The sequence below is a fragment of the Pyrgilauda ruficollis genome, unplaced genomic scaffold (genome assembly GCF_017590135.1).
Source record: "Pyrgilauda ruficollis isolate IOZ18807 unplaced genomic scaffold, ASM1759013v1 scaffold29, whole genome shotgun sequence".
NCBI classification, from domain to species: domain Eukaryota; kingdom Metazoa; phylum Chordata; class Aves; order Passeriformes; family Passeridae; genus Pyrgilauda; species Pyrgilauda ruficollis.
Window position 1 is genome coordinate 9295326 of NW_024524266.1, and position 22233 is coordinate 9317558.

General features: G+C 41.1%; 1 protein-coding gene across 2 annotated transcripts in view; it reads left to right on the plus strand.

The window, feature by feature from the left end:
- Window positions 1-21858, plus strand: part of REPS2 (RALBP1 associated Eps domain containing 2) — a 93416-nt gene extending 71558 nt beyond the window's left edge. Inside the window, exons 14-18 of one of the 2 annotated variants that reach the window (XM_041472405.1) lie at window positions 2639-2703; window positions 13805-13888; window positions 16438-16583; window positions 18636-18741; window positions 19327-21858. In XM_041472405.1, coding sequence (XP_041328339.1) covers window positions 2639-2703; window positions 13805-13888; window positions 16438-16583; window positions 18636-18741; window positions 19327-19395 — 470 coding nt within the window. In that variant the 3' untranslated portion in view covers window positions 19396-21858. The remainder of the gene's footprint in view (window positions 1-2638; window positions 2704-13804; window positions 13889-16437; window positions 16584-18635; window positions 18742-19326) is intronic. The other variant, XM_041472406.1, reaches the window with a different exon arrangement.
- Window positions 21859-22233: the final 375 nt, after the last annotated feature.

Sequence of the window (22233 nt, forward strand, 5' to 3'; positions counted from 1 at the left end):
TGCTCTCTGTAGGATTTGCCTTATATGATGGGGCTTTGAGCAGTCTGGTCTAGGGGAAAATGTCCCTGCTCATGACAGGGGGGTTGGATTGAGTTGATCTCTAAGGTCCCTTCCAGCCCAGACTGTTCCACAGTTCTGTGGCTCAGCCTGGTTTGAATGCCAGCAAGCTGCTCAATATCAAGAGGACCTGTGCAAGACCTATCCAGCCCCCTGGGCTTCTGCACAGTGTGAAAAGATCAGGGACATGAGCTTCTCCAAGCTCTGAGGTGTGCACCTGGAAGCACTTTTGTCTATCTGTCTGTTTGCAGCTTGCCCCAGGGTACCTGCTTTTATTTTGGAAACAGACCTTCCACCGTGTTTGTGTTTGCTCTAAGATAAGTGGTGCTGCCACCTCTGACAGCAAGAGCTGGTCTGTGCAGGGCACTGTCCCAGGAAGGAGAGAAGAGCCCTATTCCAGGCTGTTCTGGAATAGCTGGATAGTACAAGTCACCTGCCAAAGCACACGAAAACCCACGAGTGTCTGTTCTTACTGCCCTCCTTTAGGGTAGTAACACCAGAGGAGCCTGAAGCCTGAGGGTCTTTTAGTTAAGTTGTTACGAGTCCTCCAGTCAGCTAACTTTTGCTGGTAATTGTGCTCACATAAGCATGATTTCCCTCTAACAACAGGCCAAAGATCTTCTGCAACAGCAGGAATTCTATGCATATTTCATGAGTAGCTTAAACTAGAATTTTTAGGATTAAAAAGAGGAAACTGGGTCAGATGCACATGTTGTAAGCATCTAACTTCTTTAATGCTAGATTCATATATGTTGCATTTTGAAAGCTGAAGAAGGGGTTTTGAGTGCTGGCTTTTTTTGTGTGGTGATGTGTTGTTTTTGGGTTTTTTTCCATTGGACTATTTTATGGAGCAATTATTTTTCCCTTTGGAATTTTGTGGGCCAAATCCCAAAAGACTCATGGTATTTCACAGTATGTCCAATGACTTCAGGAAATGCTTTTCTAGCATGTGGTGTCTGAGCTAGGTGTTATTTTCAAATATTGTCACAAGCTGTAAATGCCAAAGCCACTGCCAGTGCCCAGATAAATGAATTAATAACCTGAAGTTAAGATTAAAGGAAAGGAAGGTTTCTTCCTTTCTAAAGATCAGTTGCATGAGAGAGATGGAGAATGTAGTTACCACATGATGCTGTTATTGCAATGGTCTTAGAACTAATTAAGTGCAAGAGAAAGGATCCTGATGACTATTTTTTCAAATCTCTCTTACACCTGTAGGTGTGTTAGTGGCTCCCTGGCATAACTTCAGTTCTGTTTTAGTTGTTTTAACTCTCTCTTTGGTATTATGTGCCATATTAGGCTTCATTTTATAAAATACAAGAGATGATGAACCAGAAAATGGAAAAAACCCACCAGTGTATTGTAAGTCTCTTTGGAGCTGTAAATAGTCAATATAACTGTTCTCAATGTTTTCCCACACAGTTTTACTCTCATGTCACAATTATCTGTAATTGTTCGTATCTTTTTTCTTCTTATTTTCAGCCATGTAGACATTTTTAGATTTGTTGTATAAAACATATAAATGGCTAAGGTATAAGACGGCTCTTAATGGTCTTTGTGGTCTATTTAAAATATGCATGGAAAATAGAAAGTGCATAAATGTAATTGACTTCTTAGCATAATTGTGGTAAAGAGCATTTCTAAGTTGGATACTGTAGGAAGTTTTTTGTTACACAAAAATACACCAGTGCAAGATAGACTGTCTGATGTCTGTGCCAGAGCAAGTGCTGAGCATTCAGTGCAGCAGGAGCTTGGGGAGGGTAACCCAGTTAGTCCCTGTTGATGTCTCTGTGCCAGCCTAGTCCTCCTCTCTGCCTCCTCACAGTTGCCTTTTCTATCCTCAAGTTTTGTCCCAAGTGGGTTTTAGGTATTTTAAAGAAACTAAAAATTACAGCATTGCACCTACATGATGATTACCTTCCCTTTTGCTGGCTCAAACTCAAAGCTGACATTGTGTTGTCTTACAGGGGCTTGATCGAACTGTTAGGATTTGTCTTCCTCCTCCCTCTGAAATACCTCTCCGGAGTAATAGCATGCAAATACAAAACATAAAACCAAAGAGATGGATTTCTTTTTGGTTCATTTAGGCTTTTGTGCTATTAGTTCCTTGGCAGATGTTTTCTTTTTAAGGCTGTACTCTATCAGGGAGCGTGTTTTATCCAGAGTGAATGCTAGTGTCTACATTGGATGCTAAAGTGTCAGTTTTAGAAGGGCAATATTTTTAATGACAAAGAGCAAAGTCCAAAGAACAAGTGGACCCTGTTTCTGGGTTTCTTTAATTGGAATTGGATTGCTTTACCTACAAAGCTGACTGGCTTCTTTCTCTGCTTTTTATCATAACATTCGGGGGTTTACAGCAATTAAATCACTACTCATTCACTACTCATGAGGTTATTCTAAACAAGCTTTTGTTCAATAAAGATCAAGTTTGGGTTTTGTTATTAAGTCTTGAATACTGCCTCTTCACTAGGAGGAACTTCCACTTATCCTGGGAATTAATTCTGGGTTTATTTGGGATTAAATTACAGAGGTTTGGTTTGGATGGGGTTTTTTATCATCATCTTCTTCTTTTCCCACTGTTCAGCTGTGAGGTCTGGCTGGCTGCCCCCACCACCACCTGCACTGCCCCCTCGACCTTCTGTATCTCAGGTATGGACAAAGCTTTAGTTCTTTGCTGTGTGTTACTTGTTTATTTATGTTACCATTGCAGTGGTTAGCACCAGTTGGCTTGGACACAGCAGTTATTCTTGCTTCCAAGTTAGTGAAAATCTGCAGTTTGCAGTTCCATGTCCTCCTTCCTGTGTCTGTCTGGCCAGTGTGTTGCAGTGTCAAATTACAGACTAATTAAACCTCTTTGCAATGGAGCTGACATGCACTCACTAACTTTTATTTACCTAACTGTAAATGAAAGGCTAGCAAAGTTAGTCTACCAAAATGAGTTTCATGCCTGAAGGCGTGGGCTTGATACCTGCTGTTGCTCTTTGCTTCTTGAGCTTCAAAAACACTGAAGGCCTCTGCTAAGGGAACCATGGCATGGAAGTGTGTGTTGCACCCATGGGCTTAAAAAAATAATGCTGAAAGGAAGCAAATGCCATGTCAGTTATGTTGTTAAGTTTCAAACCATTAGTGGTGTGCTTTTATTTTGCATTTTGGGTGAGTTTTTGGGGTTTGTTTTTTAGAGCATGCCACAAATACAGCACAACACAAATTGACAAAATCATGCATGTCTGCATCAAGGTAATTCTTTGCCTTCCAGAAAATCATGGAGGATCACAATATTTTTCTGTGTTGTTGGCTGTGTTAAGTCTTAGGCACAATATGCTTCATGTATTACTTCTTTAGATAAAGTATATGATAGGAAACAAATCCACAGGGGAGCTGACAGCCCTTACATACAAAAAGCTGGTGAGATACCTTCCTTAGGCTGGAATGGTCATCACTTGAGCTGTGGATCTACCCTTAAGAGTGTGCTGTTGAACACCTCTTACTGCACAGTGCTTATGACAGAAATGATTAGAGGCTTGTTGCCACACACAGCTCCATCAGCAGTTTCTTGTGCTCTCCTTCTCTCCATCCCTTGCCAGCACTGAGTGCAGTTCCTGCCTTGAGGACTGTAGAACACTCTGGTTTGAGCTTGCATGTTTCCCCAGTCAGAATGGCATTAGCCATGCTGCTACCAGCACACACCCCTTGGTGCTCCCATCACATTCCTGCTTTGTCTGACACTCCCCAGAGAACAGTCTTTCCCTCTGGCTTCCCCAGGTCCCACAGCACAGCTCCCTACCTCCCAATCCCAGATCCCACAGCACAGCTCCCTACCTCCCAATCCCAGATCCCACAGCACAGCTCCCTACCTCCCAGTCGTGTGCCTGCAGCAATTGCTGCAACCTATGCCAGCCCTCCTGCCACTGCTGCAGCTTCCCACAGTGCAGTGCAAGCCCTCTTGCTGCCATTGGGAAAGGCATTAATGACAGCTAATCCTGTTCTCAGAGAACAAAACTGTTGGTTTCAAGCAAGGGTCTGTTAATTGTCCATTTTCTTATCCTGTGATCAGGTTGTATTTCCTTAGCAGGGGAGTGACAACTTAATTTGTTTGTGCATGTCCAGCAGCTTCCTAATCAAATACTGAACCAAGTGCTTATCCTTATTGGGACATGCAGAATACAGGACCCTCCTAAAATGATAAACACAAGAAGATTCTCATGTGGAATTTTTGATCCAGTCCTTTCTATTACAAAGATCTGGTTTCTAAAAGGGAAAAAAAAAAAGAGTAGTTTCTCTGTCTGCTCAGTAATGAATATGCAGCTGATGCTTTACTAACATGCATCACTTTCATTTACTTAATTTATTTCTGATGATATTTAAAGATATTGAATCAAACATTGAAATACTATTGTACTCATGTCTCTCAAAACTGTATCTTCTTGAAAACATAACACTCTTCATGCTCATCACATTGTTTATTTTTTCCCCAAGCATGCCTTTCTGTGATAAAGATAACAGAGAGTAGGGAAGTATGTGTGGTGGGGTCATAATTCAGCTGAGCTGACCTTTGCAAATAGCATGTAAGCAATAGTGAGCATATGGATTACCATAGTCCAGTGGGGCCCTTGATTTAAAGAGCACAGAGAAGTTGGAGGAAGAGATCTGCTTTCAAAGCTGAGACAGGATCAAGACCTGAAGAAAAACCATGAGGCTGAAATTGCATATTCAGCTTTTTCTTATTTAAAGATTTACCAAACTCTCCTTAAATTTCTGTTTTAACTTATTTTTCAGCAATGTTATTGAAAATCATACTTTAGTGTATTTTGCTGTATGCCTACAGTTATGCACTGTTAATGACAAATGTAGCTTGGAAGTGAAGCAAACCCTGCATATTTCAGGTGGCTGTGCACCTTAAAGTATGCTCATGATATGGTTATTTTGGCTCAGCTTTGGAAATCAGTTGATGGAGGAGGAGAGGGAAATAATTTCTTTCTGAGGTCTATGGTTTTCTATGGATGACTGAGAAGCAGATTGAACCAGCTGGCTCTTCAGAGTGAGATTAAAGGGCTCATGGGATGTAAAGACCAAAGTGCATGAAAGAGAGGTACCCAGGGGTAGGTGTTACATTTCAGTGGATCACAAGTCCAGAATATAGAAAGCAGAATATAGAAATGGCACCTTGACTTTGCTCCTATGTTGCAGCGCTTTTTAGTAGAATTTATTTCAGCCTTTAGGAAAACATTATTTTTCCTGTCAGAACCTCCAAGATAATCAACCTTGGTGAGTTACTGAATCACTGGTTATTCAGAGTGTGCCAAACATCTCTACTCATATCACAAACTTCCTACATTATGTCCACATCCAACTCTGCTTCCATAGTCCAGGCAGCTGAATTACGAGGGCAAGGACTGTACCACTGGGTGAGAAGAGCACAATGTGATGCAGTTCATGTTGTTGTGGCCTTGACTTCACAGCTCAGGGGATGCACAGAATTATTGTGGCAGGCTTGAGTCTTGGGATGCTGTGAGGACCTGGCCAGTTTATGGCAAATAGCAGCAGAGGTGGCTTCTCTGCTCAGCGGAGCTGCTGCCAGCCCATGCTGTTCCACACCTCTGCTGGGCAGACACCTTTACAGGTGGTGGCTGCATCTCTTTTTACTTCTACGACAGCTTTTTGAGCTGGTGGATTTAACTCTGTGTTTCTTTTTTCTTGATGGCCTCTAAAAGGCTATGGTAGTTCCTTTACAGGATGTGTCTCCATTGCCAAAGTCAGCATTTTATTGACTTTGTATCAGTCCATAAGCTGTACGTAAGGCTTCCTCAGAGCTTTCACCAGACACTTCTCTGATGCAGTGATGCTTTTATCTGAGGTCCCTACGGTGACTGTACATAACCTGAATAAATAAAGATGGACAAAAGGCCAGTTTAAATAGTGTGGATACCTCATTATCTTCAGTTCATGATCTTTTAACCCAAATTCCAGCCCATACCTCTTCTGTACCCCAAGCCATTTTGAACTGATGTTTACAGTAAGACATTGTGAATTTCAGAATGAACTCTTTTAGATGAATCAATTCATACTGCTTTCCTATTAAAAGTCATTCAAGTTTTGCCTCAATTTTGTAAAGAGTTCTTGGAAAGATTATGTATGGAAAAGCAGGTGTACATAGATGAGAGGGTTTTTTTTGGATATGTTATTTTGAAGTGTTTTCCTTTTGTGCTTAAGGCTGTGTGTAACTTCACTGACACCTTCTGTGATCTCTAGTAGCACATCTCACATTTAGCAAGTCTGCAGTAGCTTCTTGGATTTAAGGATAATTTTATCCATATCAGTTTCCCTACTTTATTTGCCATAAATATTTAATATACTACAAGCTGTTGTAGACTTAGGATACTGGCAGTGCCTTACCTCTGCTTATTTCCCATGCCATGCTGTAGTATATAGAACAGATGACCTGTAGCTTTTGGAGATAACTACTGTGTTTTTTTTCTGGGCTTGTAGAGAATGGGGTTCAGCAGCTTGGGTAAGTTTTCCTCATCCTGTGTTCCTAACTTGATAGTAAACTTAAGTCATCGAGGAGAAATGGCATAAAGGTGGCCCCAAACTGTTGTGCAGATCCAGGGCTGTGCAGAGAAAATTTGTCTAACATGGAGGTGCAGGAATCACGGTAGGAAGGCAATAGCTATGCAGCTGATCTGCAGTGACACAGATTTCAGATAGAAAATAACTTTGGGTGCTCATGAATAACATTCTTCTGCAGCCAAACATGTATGCACATTTCATATAAGCCCCTGTCGTTATTTTTTTAATGGAAAACAAAATAATATTTTATTACTGTTGGCTTTTAAGACTACAGAAGTCGTTTACCACAGCTGCTTTCTCTGGGAGATTTAGTAACATATTTATGTTAATAGGAATTATGGATGAACACCGAAAAGCAAATATAACTTCAGGATTTTAGCCAAGATCAGCTAACTATCTGCAATGTTGCCCAATTAGATCAATGTTCCTTTATATAAATTACTGTATTTCAGTACCTTCCAACAATGAAGGCGTATCTTCAGTCCTGCTGTGCTGTATAAGGGAATTTGAAAACAGTGGGACTGGAAGAAAACTCTGTGTATCTTGGCTGAAAAAACTGATCTTCCTGGTCTCTTTTCCCAGAGTCACAATTTTAAGCCTGTTGGTTTTGTAAATTCACAGTGGTTTGTGCTGCACTTTTATTTCTGGAGACCTTGGGATGTGTTTTTCCCACTGATTCCATGCTGGCAGTTTTGGCAGGCACTGAAAAAATTATGGGTGAAGGCAGAGCATTCAAGTGAAGTAGAGTAGGTAGGCAGCTGTTAATATTATCAAATTTAAGTACCCTGAATACAGTGCAGCTCTGAAGATGAAAATCTCACTGTGTCATGAGCTCAGAATTCAGCTGTCAGTTTAGTGGCCGTCATTGCTGTTAGATGTTATTGATTTGGTGAAATCCTGGAAATGAAGCACTGCGAGGGGTAGTGGGTGGGTCACCCTGCCCAGTCACAGCCCCTGGTGGTGTTGGAAAGCAAAGATATTACTCTTTTTAACGTATGAAATGTTCTGCTCTCCAAATGTTACTTGATACTTCATAGCTCCTTGAAGCTTTTTGGCCATTCATCATCCAGAATTGCAAGTGAAAACTGGGACTCATTTCAAAAAGTTGTCTCTACTAACATGCCTCCACGTCCTGCTGAATCCGTGGAGAGCCACGAATGTAGCTCAGGCTGGATTTTTAACCATCAATTACACGTGCCCATGCTGAGGCCAAGAGGTGCGGAAGGACTCCATCCCTCCTGCTGAGACCTCCAGGCGTCCAGAGCAGGATGGCCACGTGCAGGCTCCATGCTGGGAGGTGGTCCAGGTGTCCCCCCCACACCAGTGTCTTTGGCTATAGCAGAGAATACATGGAGGATGAGATTGGACTTGCTTACAACAAAGGTTGTTTGAAGAAAATACTCAAGTATTCCTTTATTATGTAAAATTACATGAAGAATTTCAAGTGCTGGCAGGACACTTTGAATTTTACAGGAAGGAACTTTTCTGTTGCATAAATAAAAATTGCCCCCGCAAAAAAGTGAATATTTTGCTTTTTGGCACCATGCAGTTTTATACATGATTTTGTACAAGAAAGGAATACTTTTTAGCTTGCATTTACAACCACTGTGCAAGGAAAGGTTGGGGTTTTTTATTATCTCCATGGTTTTGGCTGCAGAATAACATATGTTGTATAAGGCATGTGATAGGTACTGAAGGAGCATGTAACTGTAATGAAACTGAAAGTCTTCTGCAACATGAAAGATTTTGCCATCTGCCACTTTAATATAATACAAATGGATTATCTTCCTCTCATGAAAATTATATATTAAATCTAAGACAGCCAGACAAAATAAATTGTGATTTAAGAAGTAGTGGAAAGTAGCACAGTTAAAATTGAATTTGAGGAGTAGTTGATGGATGATGTTAAATCCTTTCTAAAGAGGTTTCTGGAAGAGTGGAAGAAGGCGAGTATCTTAATTAAAATGTGTTGTAACAATTTTTTAATTTGGCTTCACATTTATCATAACAACAAAGAAAAAAGCTAAGAACCCAATGCCTGTATCTCTAGTGGAATGCACATATGCCTTTCTAGCTTACGTTAATCTGGTTTTGTGGAAGTTGAAGTATTAAAACAGATTGTTAATGCTTCCATCTGGGTCCTATTCTTTCCTTGTGAATGAGCTGAACATTGCAGCAATTTGTTTGTATTTACTGCCTTTCTCCTCAACCTTATCACCAGCCCTCAGATAGCTCAGGGAAAGAAAAAGCTTATCAAAACTTCAGGGCTGCACAGTGCTGAGAAAGCAGGCAGCACACTAAGACCCTGGCAGCTTGTTGCATTTGCATCCCTGTGGGTTTTCTTTTTTTTTTTTTCTGTTTTACTATTTTCAGTTTTTGTAACAAGCAATAAAAAGAATTGATGATTCAGTGTGGGATGCAGGAGACTCAAAGAAACTGGAATTGAGATGTCTCGACTTCCCAGAAATTTGCTTTAAGCACAAAAATACGAGTATTTAGAATGGAGCAGAGTACCTCTTAAATGAATTTACACAGAGATGATAGAAGATTGCAATGGGCACATGCAGAGTGTTAAGCATATTTAGTAGCCTACTTTTCCTTACAGATAAGCTGTTCTCAATACTTTTTTTGCAAAGCTAAGCAGTGGCACTATATAGGTAATGATTATGGGCTACTCCAATGAATGCACAAAGAGATTTTCAATTCTGTGTGTAGTACCAGTGACTACAATGGGATTATTTCTGTGTGTGAAGTCAGCCTGGAGCATAAGTGTGGGCAAAATTGAATTGTGGCAATGATTGAATATATATACTTGACCTCTTGAAAAAAGGCTGTCAGGTGACAGAAATTACGAAAGTTTGGTGTGGATCTTCTGTTCTGGAAGATCAGTTACGGATTGTCTTGAAAAGTGGGTGTGTAATCTACATATAATCCAGCATTGCAAAGCAAAAGAACTGGAAATGTAAGTGAAGAACCAGTTGTTAAGATGCTGTGTTCTCTTACATCTTCTCAGATGAAAATCTTTCATCTGAGGCTCTTGAAGCACTCGGTGCTTGAGTGAGCGTTATATATACTTGTAGAAAGGTTAAGTATTGTCACATGGAGCAGTGAGGAGATTATCAATGGCTGGTCAGGGATCATGCCATGAAATAATGAGCATTTGCAACTCCTAATACTCTTCTTAACGAAGAGGAATTATTTGTTCTAAAGCTCAGTGTTGGCCATAGACTGTAGGTTGGGCTCTATGTGGCCATTGCACAGAATCTTTGTTGGCCAGTTCTACCTTCTGCCTGGAACAATGAGAAGGGTATGGCTATTCCTAGAAAAGTCAAGACTGTGATAAGGAAACAGGAGATACTGTCTGCTAATGTAACTGAACTGGTCTCTTCAAAGAGAATCTCTTCAGGAGATTTGGAATAGAACACTCTCTTGCCTTTTTCTGTGGTGTCTTACCCTGCTTCCCAAAATCAAGATACCTGTAGGCCTGGTCTGCTGACTCTGCAGTGCACTATAGGCAGTGCAGATGGCCAGGATATTCTTTGCCCATCTCCTGTAACTCTGTATGTGTTCCCAGCCACACCAGCCAGCACAGCAGCATTCCCAGTGTCAGTAGTTACTCCATTCTCAGGATGTGAGACACCTCCATCAAAGCACTTCTACACTACCATAAATGGAGTTTGCCTTGGAAGACCATATTGCATAATTTATAATTAATAAACCAACGGTGAAGAATTTAAACCCCCAAAAAATTGTGCCAAGATGTGTGAAAATTTTAAGACGTTTCTGTGATTGGAGGGAGGTAATTTATTGCCATGTTTCTGAATGAGTTGTGGGCAGACTATGCAAAGCATGGTATTAAAATGATGAAGAACTAAAGGGAATTCACCTCAGCTGCTCCTGAAGGACATCCTTTTCCTTGTACTCCACTAGAGGACCAGAATACTGCTGAGTCAGGCTCTCTCGGCCCAATACCAGCAGGCTACAAATACCCCACATCCAAATCAGTGAAGGAAATCTATGAAGAATCCCTTGCCAAAAGAAAAAGCAGGAGTTATTTTTCCTTTAAAATCTGTGGTGGGATAGTGTGGGGGCACATCAGCTTGCAGATGTATTTACAGAGCCTTTCAGAGAGGACTTTGTCGGGTCGGCTGCACCAAACCTTCTTTGCAGGGATGCATGATGCGTGTGCCAAGCACTCAGAAGTGGCCTGTCCCACGGCCCACTAGGTGGCAGTTTAGGGACACGGCAGTCGCTTGGTTTTATTCATTATGCAGGAGCTGCATCACCAGAACTACGGGATTTTTTGGGGGTTTTTTGTGTTTGGGTGTTTTTTGGTAGTTTTTTTTTTTTTTCAGTTGGATGTAGCTATTTATTTTTGCCTGCCCCTGCACCGCTGGCTGCCGAACTTTGCCATCCACGTGTCCTGAAGCAGGGAGACGTGGCCAGCCCAGTGACCCAGCCACAGCCAGTGGGTACCACAGCCCTGAGCGTGGGCTGCAGGCTGGCCCTGACAGACACGTCACAGCACCCAGCTCACAAAAAATATCTTGCTCTCACAGATTTTGAAATCTTATCCTTTTTGACATTTTCACTGTGATTTATATTTGCTTTCAGTAGAACACAGGGTTTACGCTTTCTTTTCCTTTCCAGTTCCCTTTGGTTTAAAACAGTAGTCTCCTGCAATGAGACCATTAAAAAGAAAAAAAAAAAAAGAGAGGGTGTTTCTGCAAAAGTTTGTGTTCTGTTTTTTAATTAAATTTTCTTTCCTCTCTAGGCCCCTTATCTGACTTTGATTTCAGTTTTTCTGATTATTTGAAACTGACATTGTAGAATACCAATCTGTTCAGTTACTTCTATGCTGTTGGAACAAACTGATTCTTCAAAAGCTGCATTTTTTAATCTATACATGAATAACATGGAGTTGGTCAGGTTTTTTTTTTTCCTTTCCATTCTGTGGAATAAGTTAATATATTCTTGCTTTTGATGCAAGGTTTAGTGCTGACTCCCACACGACTGTGAGCACTAGAAGCTGCCTGCCTGCCTGGCCAGGTCAAGGCAGGTATCTAGAGTGCTCCCTGTCACTAAAGGGTCATTAAAACTTCTCTTTCCTGTACCCTGGCACAGTTCTCTGTTGTGCAGCAAAGCTATACCATGAGGACTTTATAGTATGTGTATTACATATCCCTCTGAAGGGCTGGATTTACTTGTGCTGTCCCTAAATGAATGAATGGGCTGTCAAATTGATGTGGCCCAAACTTACTGTGTGGTTCTGTTCATTATTTGAGCTTTGTCATCCCCAGATCACTCATGAAACCCTTGTGGACTTGGCCAGGCTACGGTTAGCAGTGCTTAGAGCCTTCATTTCTTTCAAATATATAAAAAGCTATTGTAGAAATCAGGGAGGTTATGGGCTGTTCAGCTCGCTGATAAAGAAATACTCTGTTGCATTCAATGGACTTTTAAAGGTCTTTGATTTTTGTAGATGCACAAAAAAATTGCTTTTTTTCCATTTCACTCTATTTGGCCAGAAATCTGCATTTACAGAGGAAGCCCTTCAATATATAAAAAGCTTTTCAAAATTCAAATGTTAGCATCCAGTAGTTATTAAAATTTTTAAAAATTAAGATATTCATATTCAAATACCGTAAATATTAAAGTGTGGGGGGCTCTTTGGGGTTTTTTTAACCATCAGGTAACACTACAGATGTAGCACACTTAAAAAAGGGTGAGAGAGAAATCTTGTCAGTCCCTCTCTTCCCTCTCTCCTGACAAATTTCACATGTGTTTTAAAAGAATTAATTTCAAAACTTCCTCCTCTCTGCACATATTTGATACTGTATTGTTGGAGAAGAGCAGTACCACAGAACCACATTGCCCCTGCACCTTTCTGTACAGGTCTTATTGTGTCTGTTACGGAAGAAATAATGCTATGGAAAAGTTCCTCCTTTTTAAATATACCAAATTCAGGGCTTTCTGTTGTTTTTATTTAACTTAGAGTTAAGCACTTGGAAACTTGTGACTGCTGCAGAGCTTGGTGAGCCTGTGCAGAAACCTCTTGGTAACAGTGAGTTAGGTTCTTTAGCGTGTAACAAAGTGTTATTATGGCTAAAGTCCTGGCCCCTTAAAAGTCTGAGGTTTGCCTTGGGCTTGGTTTTAAACACAGGCTTTCACCTGTGCAGAAATGAGCCTCGTTTGAGGAGGGAGCAGGATGGCAGGTTGCCCCTGCTGCCTGGGGCCATTGCCAGCCTGGCTCCAACTTGGCAGGAGCTGGGAAAGAGGAGAAGGGGCTGTCTGTCACTGCCAAGTGGCCTCAACCTCCTGCTTCTGCCTGCCTTCCCCATCTTGGAGAGCCAGCCCATATGTTCTGGACAGAAAACAGCCACACCATGTGTATAATATCATGTTTGCTGCTGTGCACCTGGGGACAGGCAGTTCTAAATTCTGCCACTGTCACCAGTGCTGTGCCCTGTCCTGGTGGAGGAAATCGAAAGGTGCAAAAAACTTTTCATGAGAGGCAAAGCAAGTGATTAATCCTCTGCTTTAGTTTGCTTTTCAGTCAGATATTTTGGGAATCAGGTGTTTTGTTTTGCAGATGTGTAGATCTGGGTGGTGAGTTTTCAGCTGGGTTTCTGTTTGAAATGTGAGAAGGGAGGAGGGAAGACTTGTCTGCTTTTTTATGACTTGTGTTTTCAGTAACTTTGCTGGAATTTTTGGTATGATTCCGGCTTTGTCACTCCAGCCTCACAAACTTCAAAGACAGAGGCTTACTCCTATGAATTGTTATTGGTTTCAGGTGATAATAAGGTGACAGGGCATATCCAAGGGTCTTTCTAGCTTTTTTCTATTCTCTTAGTTTTTCTCACAATATTTAGGTCATTATGGTAATTCTAGAAGAAATTCTGGGTACTAGATTGTTTACATTCAGAGACATGGTTCCTAATGCTTCACTAAAAAACTTTTCTCCCATTTTCCCAGCACAGTAAAATGCAAGAATATGGTTTCATTAAAAATCTGCAAAAGACATATGCCATCCATTCAGCTGTCACCCTAGATCTCTGTTTTCCCTAGTGTTGAATTGTTAAAGTAACTTTTCTTCTGTGTGTAACATTTCCTTTCATTGACTTTATTGTATGTGACTGCTAGTCATATTCTGGGTGTAGCAATGACTGATTTGTTGTTGCAGACAGAGCAACCATCTGAGGTTGAATTACATCCTCAGATGAACAGACCCCCATCACAGGCAGAAGAAAACAGTTCAGCAAAAAAGGTGAGATCTGCACACATTGTACCAATCATTATGGAGTGATTTTCCTTCATCAACAAATGTGGTTGTTTTAGGTTTAAAAGCAATTAAACAGAGGGTTAGGGTTATGTTTTTACATGTTTACCTTCTCTGGAGGTGAAGACACTGGTGGAGAACTGTGATCATATGTGACATCAACTTACATAAATCATTAAGAAACCTCTTACTATGTACACATTGATGCACATGCTTTGAGAGTGACAGCTTGCCATTTATTTCAAATCAATAGGGGCTTGTGGAGCCTTAGGGAAAACAAAAAAGAGTTTGATTGAGTACTCCAGCCCTGTCTTACTGTAGTTCCTCCAAATTGTGATGCACTTCTTGGTTTCAGTTATTGAGGATTTGATTTTGATGTAAATACCTTTACTAGAGGTCAGGATCTGCCACTAAATGTACATAGACTGGGAAAGATTTGCTCAAGATGTGCAGTTTCTAAGGTGTTTTTGTATGAACCTATCAGTTGTAAAAAGTAAGCACTGAAATTAAAACAGCACATTTCAAAGGGCCTTGCTTAGGGATGGAGTGGCCTTAGCAGTGGCTGTGAGCGTTTTCCCTCTCCTGATCTTGCTCTGGCCACCTCCTTCCACCAGCCCCAGCCAGAACAGCTTTGGATAGGGGGCAAATACAGATCCTTCCCGTTCTGGCCCCTCCTGCAGCCAGAGAGCACCTGCAAGACATTTACTCAGCCCAACCAAGAACTTTGGCAGGTGCTGGATGTACCTTGCCCTGGGAGCACCATCACACTTCTTAGTGTAATGTGGGGCACAGGCAAACATCCAGTGTCATCATTTTCTGTATGCGACAGTGCCTTCTGGCAGTGTCCTTGCTCTGCTTGTGCTCATCATATGCTACTTCCAGCCTGGCCCTGCTCTTTCCTTGCTGTGCTTTGTAGCCCTGCTGGGGAAATGAAGTCCTTGTGGTTCTCCTACTTCATGCTCACCCTCATCCCACCTGGTTCCATAAAATGCAGTGAAGCCCACGCTGTGGGGTGTGGGAGGTTGTTGCACTGCTGAGCCACCTTCCAAAGCAGCAGCAGCCAGCCAGAGAGCCCCTTCTGAGGGATCTGCTTGCACCATTGCTTACACTATTGTGTTTGAAAGGGGAGAGGGAATTACCCTGTGGATATCGTAGGGTTTGGGCAGCTTGAGGTAGACTGGCATTGTGTGTTGGGCATTATAGTTGTGGAAGGCATATGCAAGTTCCTCCCTTGCTGTATGGGGGGTGTTTGCAGGGAGCTGTGCCTGTGCAGAGGATTTCAGAGCATGGCATTACCAGAGATCTATGCAGCCATGATGCACTGACATCCTGATCAGAACATCTGATAATATTTTTAGATTTTTTTCAGTAATTACAAGACTCTTTTTTAATGTTTAAACCTTTTTCTTTATAATTCAAATTCTTTTTATAATGGCAACCCTTCTAATATGAATGATTGATGGTCTTATATTGGTTACATTTTGTATCACTCATAGAAGTCTCTTCTTGTGAGTCAGGCTGCTTACTACAGTATTTTTTTTTTCCTTGTAATTACTTTGTCTTTAAATGTTTCCCCATTTTTTTTCTTATTTTATTAACGTTTGATGAAAACACAGTAGTGAAGGTAATCTAGCACAGTAAAATGTGTGATAGTGAAATTTGGTAATTGGTTTTGTCTTTGATGCTGATAAAACCTGTCTCAAGTCAATTCAACTTTTTGAGTCCTAGCTTTCTCATTCCTGAAATGAGGCAGTAATAGCTATATCCCTTGTGAAAATGATCTAATAATAAAATACACTGAAGAGGATACATTTATATTTATAATTTAAATCAGCTATAAGGTGGTAAAACTACTTCTCATTGCAAAAGAAAGGATGTCTTAATTTATAATAATGAAAACACTTCTTACCACTGAAGTCATAAAAATGCAGTACTCTGCTTTACCTAGAAAATACAGACTATTTCTCTGATGTGACTTATCAAGAGAAATAGCTGGCCTTCTATACTTCAACATGTTAATTTTGCATGGATAATGTAATATATTTGTATTTCAAAACTATATTCAGTGTTCCTTCATGTAAGAGAGGAGGGGAGGAGAGGCTCCATGCCGGATGTGTGAGGCAGTAAGTTGGGATGCAAGTGATTAATTATTGATTCTTTCCAACTGAAAATAGTCAAAAATAAATATTGCTCTGTTTTTAATGTGTTTGGGTCAGATGGGGGCTAGTACATGTGTTTATACCTCTCCCTCCACCTCCACCCAATGCACAGTAAGCTATACAACCCAGTTGTGAAGAGCCTGTCATCCAGACGAAGGTAATACACCCTTTCATTCATGAAGGGATTGCAGGAGTTATTGTTCCTTTTTCAAAGTCAGAAACCTGAGAGGCTATTACCAAATTGGAAATAAGCTCTGTATGTCTTTAAGTAATGAAATCTTAACCAGCTGTCAGCAATTTATGTGACACAAGTATTCTCCAGCCTAATGATGGGATACATATGGCCTGACTTAATGTTGCTATGCTTTTTCCTTTCAGGAGGTTGTTCTTGCTCAACCACCCTCCAAACCTGCCCGCAGGAAGCTCCGGACGGAGGCACAAGGGCTGGAGACCCCCGAGCTTTCTCCCACTATAAATGTGACTTCTTCCCTGCCAGCAGTCAAGCCTCACCTCCCAGTCCAAAAGTAAAAACCTCTATCAAGCATGCCAAACTGCAGTGTGAGATCTGACGTAGCAGGGTTTGCTCTTTATGTAATTTTGCGCTTAATAGTTCTGTTTCTGAGGATGCTTCACAAGACACAGGTCTCTGAAATCTACATCAGTCTTCTCAAATGCAGACTAAGCCTGTGGTGACTGCCAGTGGTATTTGATAGGTAGCTAACCTCTTCAAAGGTGTCCTACTTCTGTACCTGCTAGACATGACTGAGGAGCAAGCCTGCCTGTTCAACCATCTCTAACACAACTTGTTTTGTATGTGAGGGTGCGTGTTTCTACCTTGCATGTGTCTTCTGGAATTTTGCTGCTTCATGTGTATAGATATGGCCAAATAAATGGCCAGGAAGCTGAGTCATGAAATGCTTGATGTTGGTCATATCCTTGTGATATTTCTTTTTTGTGAGGCATGTTGGAAACAGGCTTGTCACTGGGGTGAGACAAGCCACAGACCACTCGTCTGATAATGGCCAAACCCAACACGTGTTGTTTGCTCTTGTAAATACAGCTGTCAAAGCTGTCAGGTGATTTATAGGGATTTCACTCTATGTGTATTTAATAGTGGTGGAGAAGGGCTTGTACAAGTGGTCAGCAAAGGCACTTGAAATCCTGTTTGGTCTGTGCATCTCCCTCAGCTGAAGCACTGTCACCATCACCCAGGGCCTTGCAAATGACATCTGATTCAGTCTGAAACAAAATCAAGCTGCCCAAATCAACTGAGTGTTTCTTGGCAGACTGTTTATCAGTAGACTGAATCTGTGCTGCATAATTGGAGATTAGAATAAGTAATAAGACTCCTAGGATGCTCTTGAAGTACTATTTTGTGCTTTGGGAGTGCATATTCCATTGTGGTTCAAAGATAACGGCATTTGTTAACATCTCAATATTGTCTTGTCTGTATCTTTCCTAAAATGTTAAAATGGCCACAGACATATATTGTCCTGCCTTTTTTTTTTCCCCTATCATTTATTACTTTATAGCCTATGGAGAGTAGTTTGCAGGAAAATAGTGAAGCAGAAAACTGACAGTTCACTGGAAGATAACAGCATAAAGTCCTGTTGCTGTGCTGAGAGAGTCTATTGCAAAAATCAGTGTCAACACAGCTTCTCTCTTAACAGCTCTGTTAAGAGAGAAGAGCTAATGGGGACTGTGTGCCCCTGGACCATATTTAAGTAGGGCATCTGTTTTAGATCAAATCTGGCATTAAAGAGCTCTTGTTTCCTCATGTAAAACTTTAAAATAATTTATTTGGAAAGGGGCTTGGATATTCAGTCAGTATTTTCTTTCTTTTTTTGCTGTTGTTATCTCTCTTGCTTTGAACAGGTTGGTCCTTATCTACAGCTGTCTCTTTTTATACCTGTCTGCATAGCTGTCATTTCCTCCAGATCAGTTACCACAGGCTATGAAGCAATAAAAATTCTTAATTAATAAAATAAGTTCTTAAAAAAAAGGTACATCCTTTATTTTAGCAGCAAAAAAGCTGAGGAAAGTCAATCAGTCATCTTCCCATTTGTCATGTCAGATGGTTTTGGTGGAAATGACTGCTTTGAATAAAAGAAGTATTAATTTTTGAAGTAAAGAAGCATCAGAATCAGCAAAACTCTGAGACAGAATTTTCATGCCAATGTCCTTTCTTTCTGTATAGAATGATTTCTGTATTTTCTGTTAACCACTTGTGACTCTAAACTCTACAAGTCTCTGAAAACAGCTAATGCAAAGATACTGCAGTAAGCACAGCTATGCAGGGATCATTCTTAAGCTCAAGGAGAATGCAGTGATCTTGAAATAATTGAGACAGCCTAAAATATTTCTGTCATTCAGGTTAACAAGTTTCAAATATTCCTCCTGATTCAGGCATCTTATTTCATTGTTACATTTTTCTTCTCCTAAATCTGTAGTTTGTACCTTGTCTTTGACACGTAGTCCAGGGTGCAGAGAGTTATGCAGAATGGGTGGCTGCTCTTCTGTCATCAGCCAGTGCTGAGACTCTTAATTGAAATGTCTTGTATTTATCTGTCTGGCAGACAGTCTTCCAAGCAGAAAAGGGCTATTCAGACCGCTATACGAAAAAACAAAGAAGCCAATGCTGTGCTCGCCAGGTTGAACAGTGAGCTCCAGCAGCAGCTGAAGGTAAGGAATGCATTGAAAATCAGTGACAAAGCTCCCTGCAATCAGTTACGTGTCACCTCCAGCAGTATTGAAATCAGAGCAAAAAATAGGACAGTAATTGAAACAAGCACAGAGATGAGAGCTTTTAATGAGAGCACACTGCCATCATTCCTTGGGTCAGGTCTTACTTGCTTCCATCTTTAGCAGGCCAGTGCTGTTACCTGTGTGTTTTGCAGCAGGAAGAGACAGAGAAGTTTGTCTCAGTTCACAAAAGAGAAGAAAACTGAACTTGTCCTTCAAGTTGTATTGCTGTCTGGAAGCTTTCTGACAGAGCAGAGCTCTGCTGTTTAATAGAGACCAGAAGACTTGATGGGTACTCCTCAGGCACATTTTGCACTGAGGCTCGGGGGGGTTCAAGTGCACTCCCACTCTGAGCTCTGAGCCTGCCCAGATGGGGAAGCAGACCCTGGAGGAGCTGCAGTCCAGCCCAGCTCCCACACTGGAAGGGAGCCCTTTGATGGGAGGTTGGTGAGAGCCTGGCTGGCTGCCCTGTTCTGGAGCAGGGTGCTGCATCCCCAGAGTTCTAACACACCTCTCCTCCTGCAGGAGGTCCACAAGGAGCGCATTGCCTTGGAAACGCAGCTGGAGCAGCTTCGTCCTGTCACCGTCTTGTGACGTCCCGCGTGGCTGTGCGTGAGCAGGAGCAGAGCAGTGTCCAGCAGCCTTGCAAGGAGAGGAGTTCTGTGCAGCTGAGCAGGGTCTCTGCCAAGGCAGTGGGGGAGGATTGGCCTTGCTGGCTCTCTCTTCACCCCATTACACACATTTTGCCTTTGCAGGTGAGGAAGGTACAGAAAACAAATACCTGACTATGGAATATTTCCAAGTGGGGGATGCTTTGCCTTCTTTCCTCCCCCTTCCCAGCCTAATGTGTAAATGCAGTTTATCTCTGAAATGAATAACCTGAGAGTATTTTATTTATGTAAAGAATTCCTGATTTATATGTGTTTTGGCAGCACCTCCTGCCCTGATCATTAAGAGGTACAGCATTCCTGAGTTCTTGCTTAAATTGAAAACTCATCCTCTGACATGGGCTTCTGGGTGTTACTGATTCCTGTAGGATTGTATCATTGTAGAGTACCTGTGGATTTAACATACCACAGGAATAGAACTTGCAAGATGTACAGAATCTTTATCCTCAATCACATGTCAAATAATTATTTTCTTAGTACTGTTTATTATGCAATCACGGATGTATTTTAATGTTAGAGAACTTGTATTTTATTAGTTCAAATCATATAGGAGAACAGTAAAAAATACTAAAATATAATTATTTTGGAAATTAGGAAAAAAAAAATCTTTTTGAGCTACAGCTGTTTCTAATCACCAGTATTTGAGCACTTGCTTGCAACTACCAGTGTCTCTGCATTCTTTTAGCATGTTTGAGATGGCTGGTGTATAGCCTTTTTCTTTTCTTCTTTTCCTTTAACCAACAGTGTATTTCTAACAAGAGGTTAAAAATGCATTCAGGTAATTTTTATAAAAGCTATTCTATGTACATTTGTATTAGTCTGCTTTGTTGTCTTAATAGCTGCTGATTTGTTTTAAGGATGTGTACAAGAACTGTACTTCCAGAAGAGGCAAGATAGCAGAAGTGCTATGTGTGAGACTATAAAATGTGAGATGGAAGTAATTGCCTTTTACAGCAGGCTTTTGTTAAGGTTCCTTTGCACATCAGTGGAGATGCTACTGATAGGAGAAAGCTGCTAATGCCCATCTGTTTTCTAAAGGAAGAAGTAAAGATTAATCTTTAACCTGCATTTGATCCTGGGCCAGCTGAATCCTGTAGGGAGTTTTCCCTGGATGCAGTGGTGGCTTTGGTCTCAGTTCTTACAGTGGAAGCTGGCTAATGAATGTTGCAGTATTTCTTGGGGCAATACTCTTGGACTGGGTGACTTCAGACATAATAATGTCAACCCTGCTCCCACCATGGGTATAGTGTGCTTTACTGCACGGGGATGCCACCTACCTGTTGTCCACCTTAAACATGACCCTGCACACGTCTCACTGACCTGATTTAAGTGTATGTGGTTGCCTTGCAGAAATGGTGCAGCAATTTTGTCACCCTTGTGGGTGTGATGCTTGCTCCCTGTAGCTGTAGGATGGCCCTGGGGCTGAGAGGAAGGAGAAGCAGGTTTGAAGCAGCTGTAACCTCTCCTTGGGGTGTGTCGTGGTATGGCTGCCGTGGCATATCAGAGGGCACCAGAGCAGCCAAAAGTTTTGTTGAGAGATAAGAAAGGCATCACTGGGAGTGTTTGAAGTGGTAAGGAAACAGTCTACTTTTGCTGAAAGGAATGTGGAAGGGGGACATGAATCCAGAAGTCTGCAGGTGAAAATAAGCATTGGCAGAATTGTTACTGAAAGTCTGTTTTTGTAATGCACTAGTTTTGATTCAACTAAAGATCACTGTGTCAACCAGCAACAACTGTTCTTCTGGATTTGGGACTTCTCTCATGTGGCTGTTGCATAGCTGGGGTCAGATGGTCGTTCCTGGTCAGTGACAAAATGTGAGGAATGCAAGCTTTTCTGGGAATCTGCAAAAGAGCTGCTGCCCTCTTGCTAATAGTGGTATTGCTGAGAATTTATCATCATTTATTTCATTTGTTCATAATACTACTGACTCATTCCTGAGATTTAATGAGGTTAAGTGCTTGCTCTGTTTGCTTTTTAGTTCATACATTGTAATTTGCTTAATAAGACCTTACTATGTCATAGGAAATAATCATATGGCACACTTGTTTTTTGTTTTATGGGTAATTTTTAAGGAAGGCTTTTAAATTATTATAAAGAACCATGTACACTGCATTTTTAAGGCAGTAGAGGAGTTTGTCATATTTGAAAGGAGCTTCCTTTGAAATAATTTCCCATTTATTTCACCTGAGTTATTCATGGAATAGACACTCTTCAAGGGAAGAGTGGAGGAGTCTGCTTTATACCGTCTTTTTCAAATGTCTCCCTTCTAAAATCCAGTTTTTTTCATTCACTGGAGATTATGATACTTGCTTAGCCAACAATTAAATACTTGCTCGGCTGTTACTTTACCACTGGATTAATACATAAAAGTATTTAACAATCCCTGCATTTTAGCACTGCAATCATTTGGCTGTTACTTTACCAATGGATTAATACATAAAGTATTTAACAATCCCTGCATTTTAGCACTGCAATCAAATACTCCACTCAGCTTCAATGACTAGAATGTGAGTTGATTTGTATTCTTTTTTGGTGAAATATCAGCATGATGATGATGATGATACACCACTTCATACATCAGTAAAGTGAAATATTCAGGGAGAGGTGTTGATGTGTTATACATATGATGCCGGAGGTTACTCTTCTGTATGTCTCAGTGGTTAAGCATTTATGATAGCCCACACAAAATGAAAAAAAGTGTCTGTTCTTGGGAAGCTGTTGGCATTTTGAGGAGAGAGAAGGCATCATGAAGCTATGACAGTG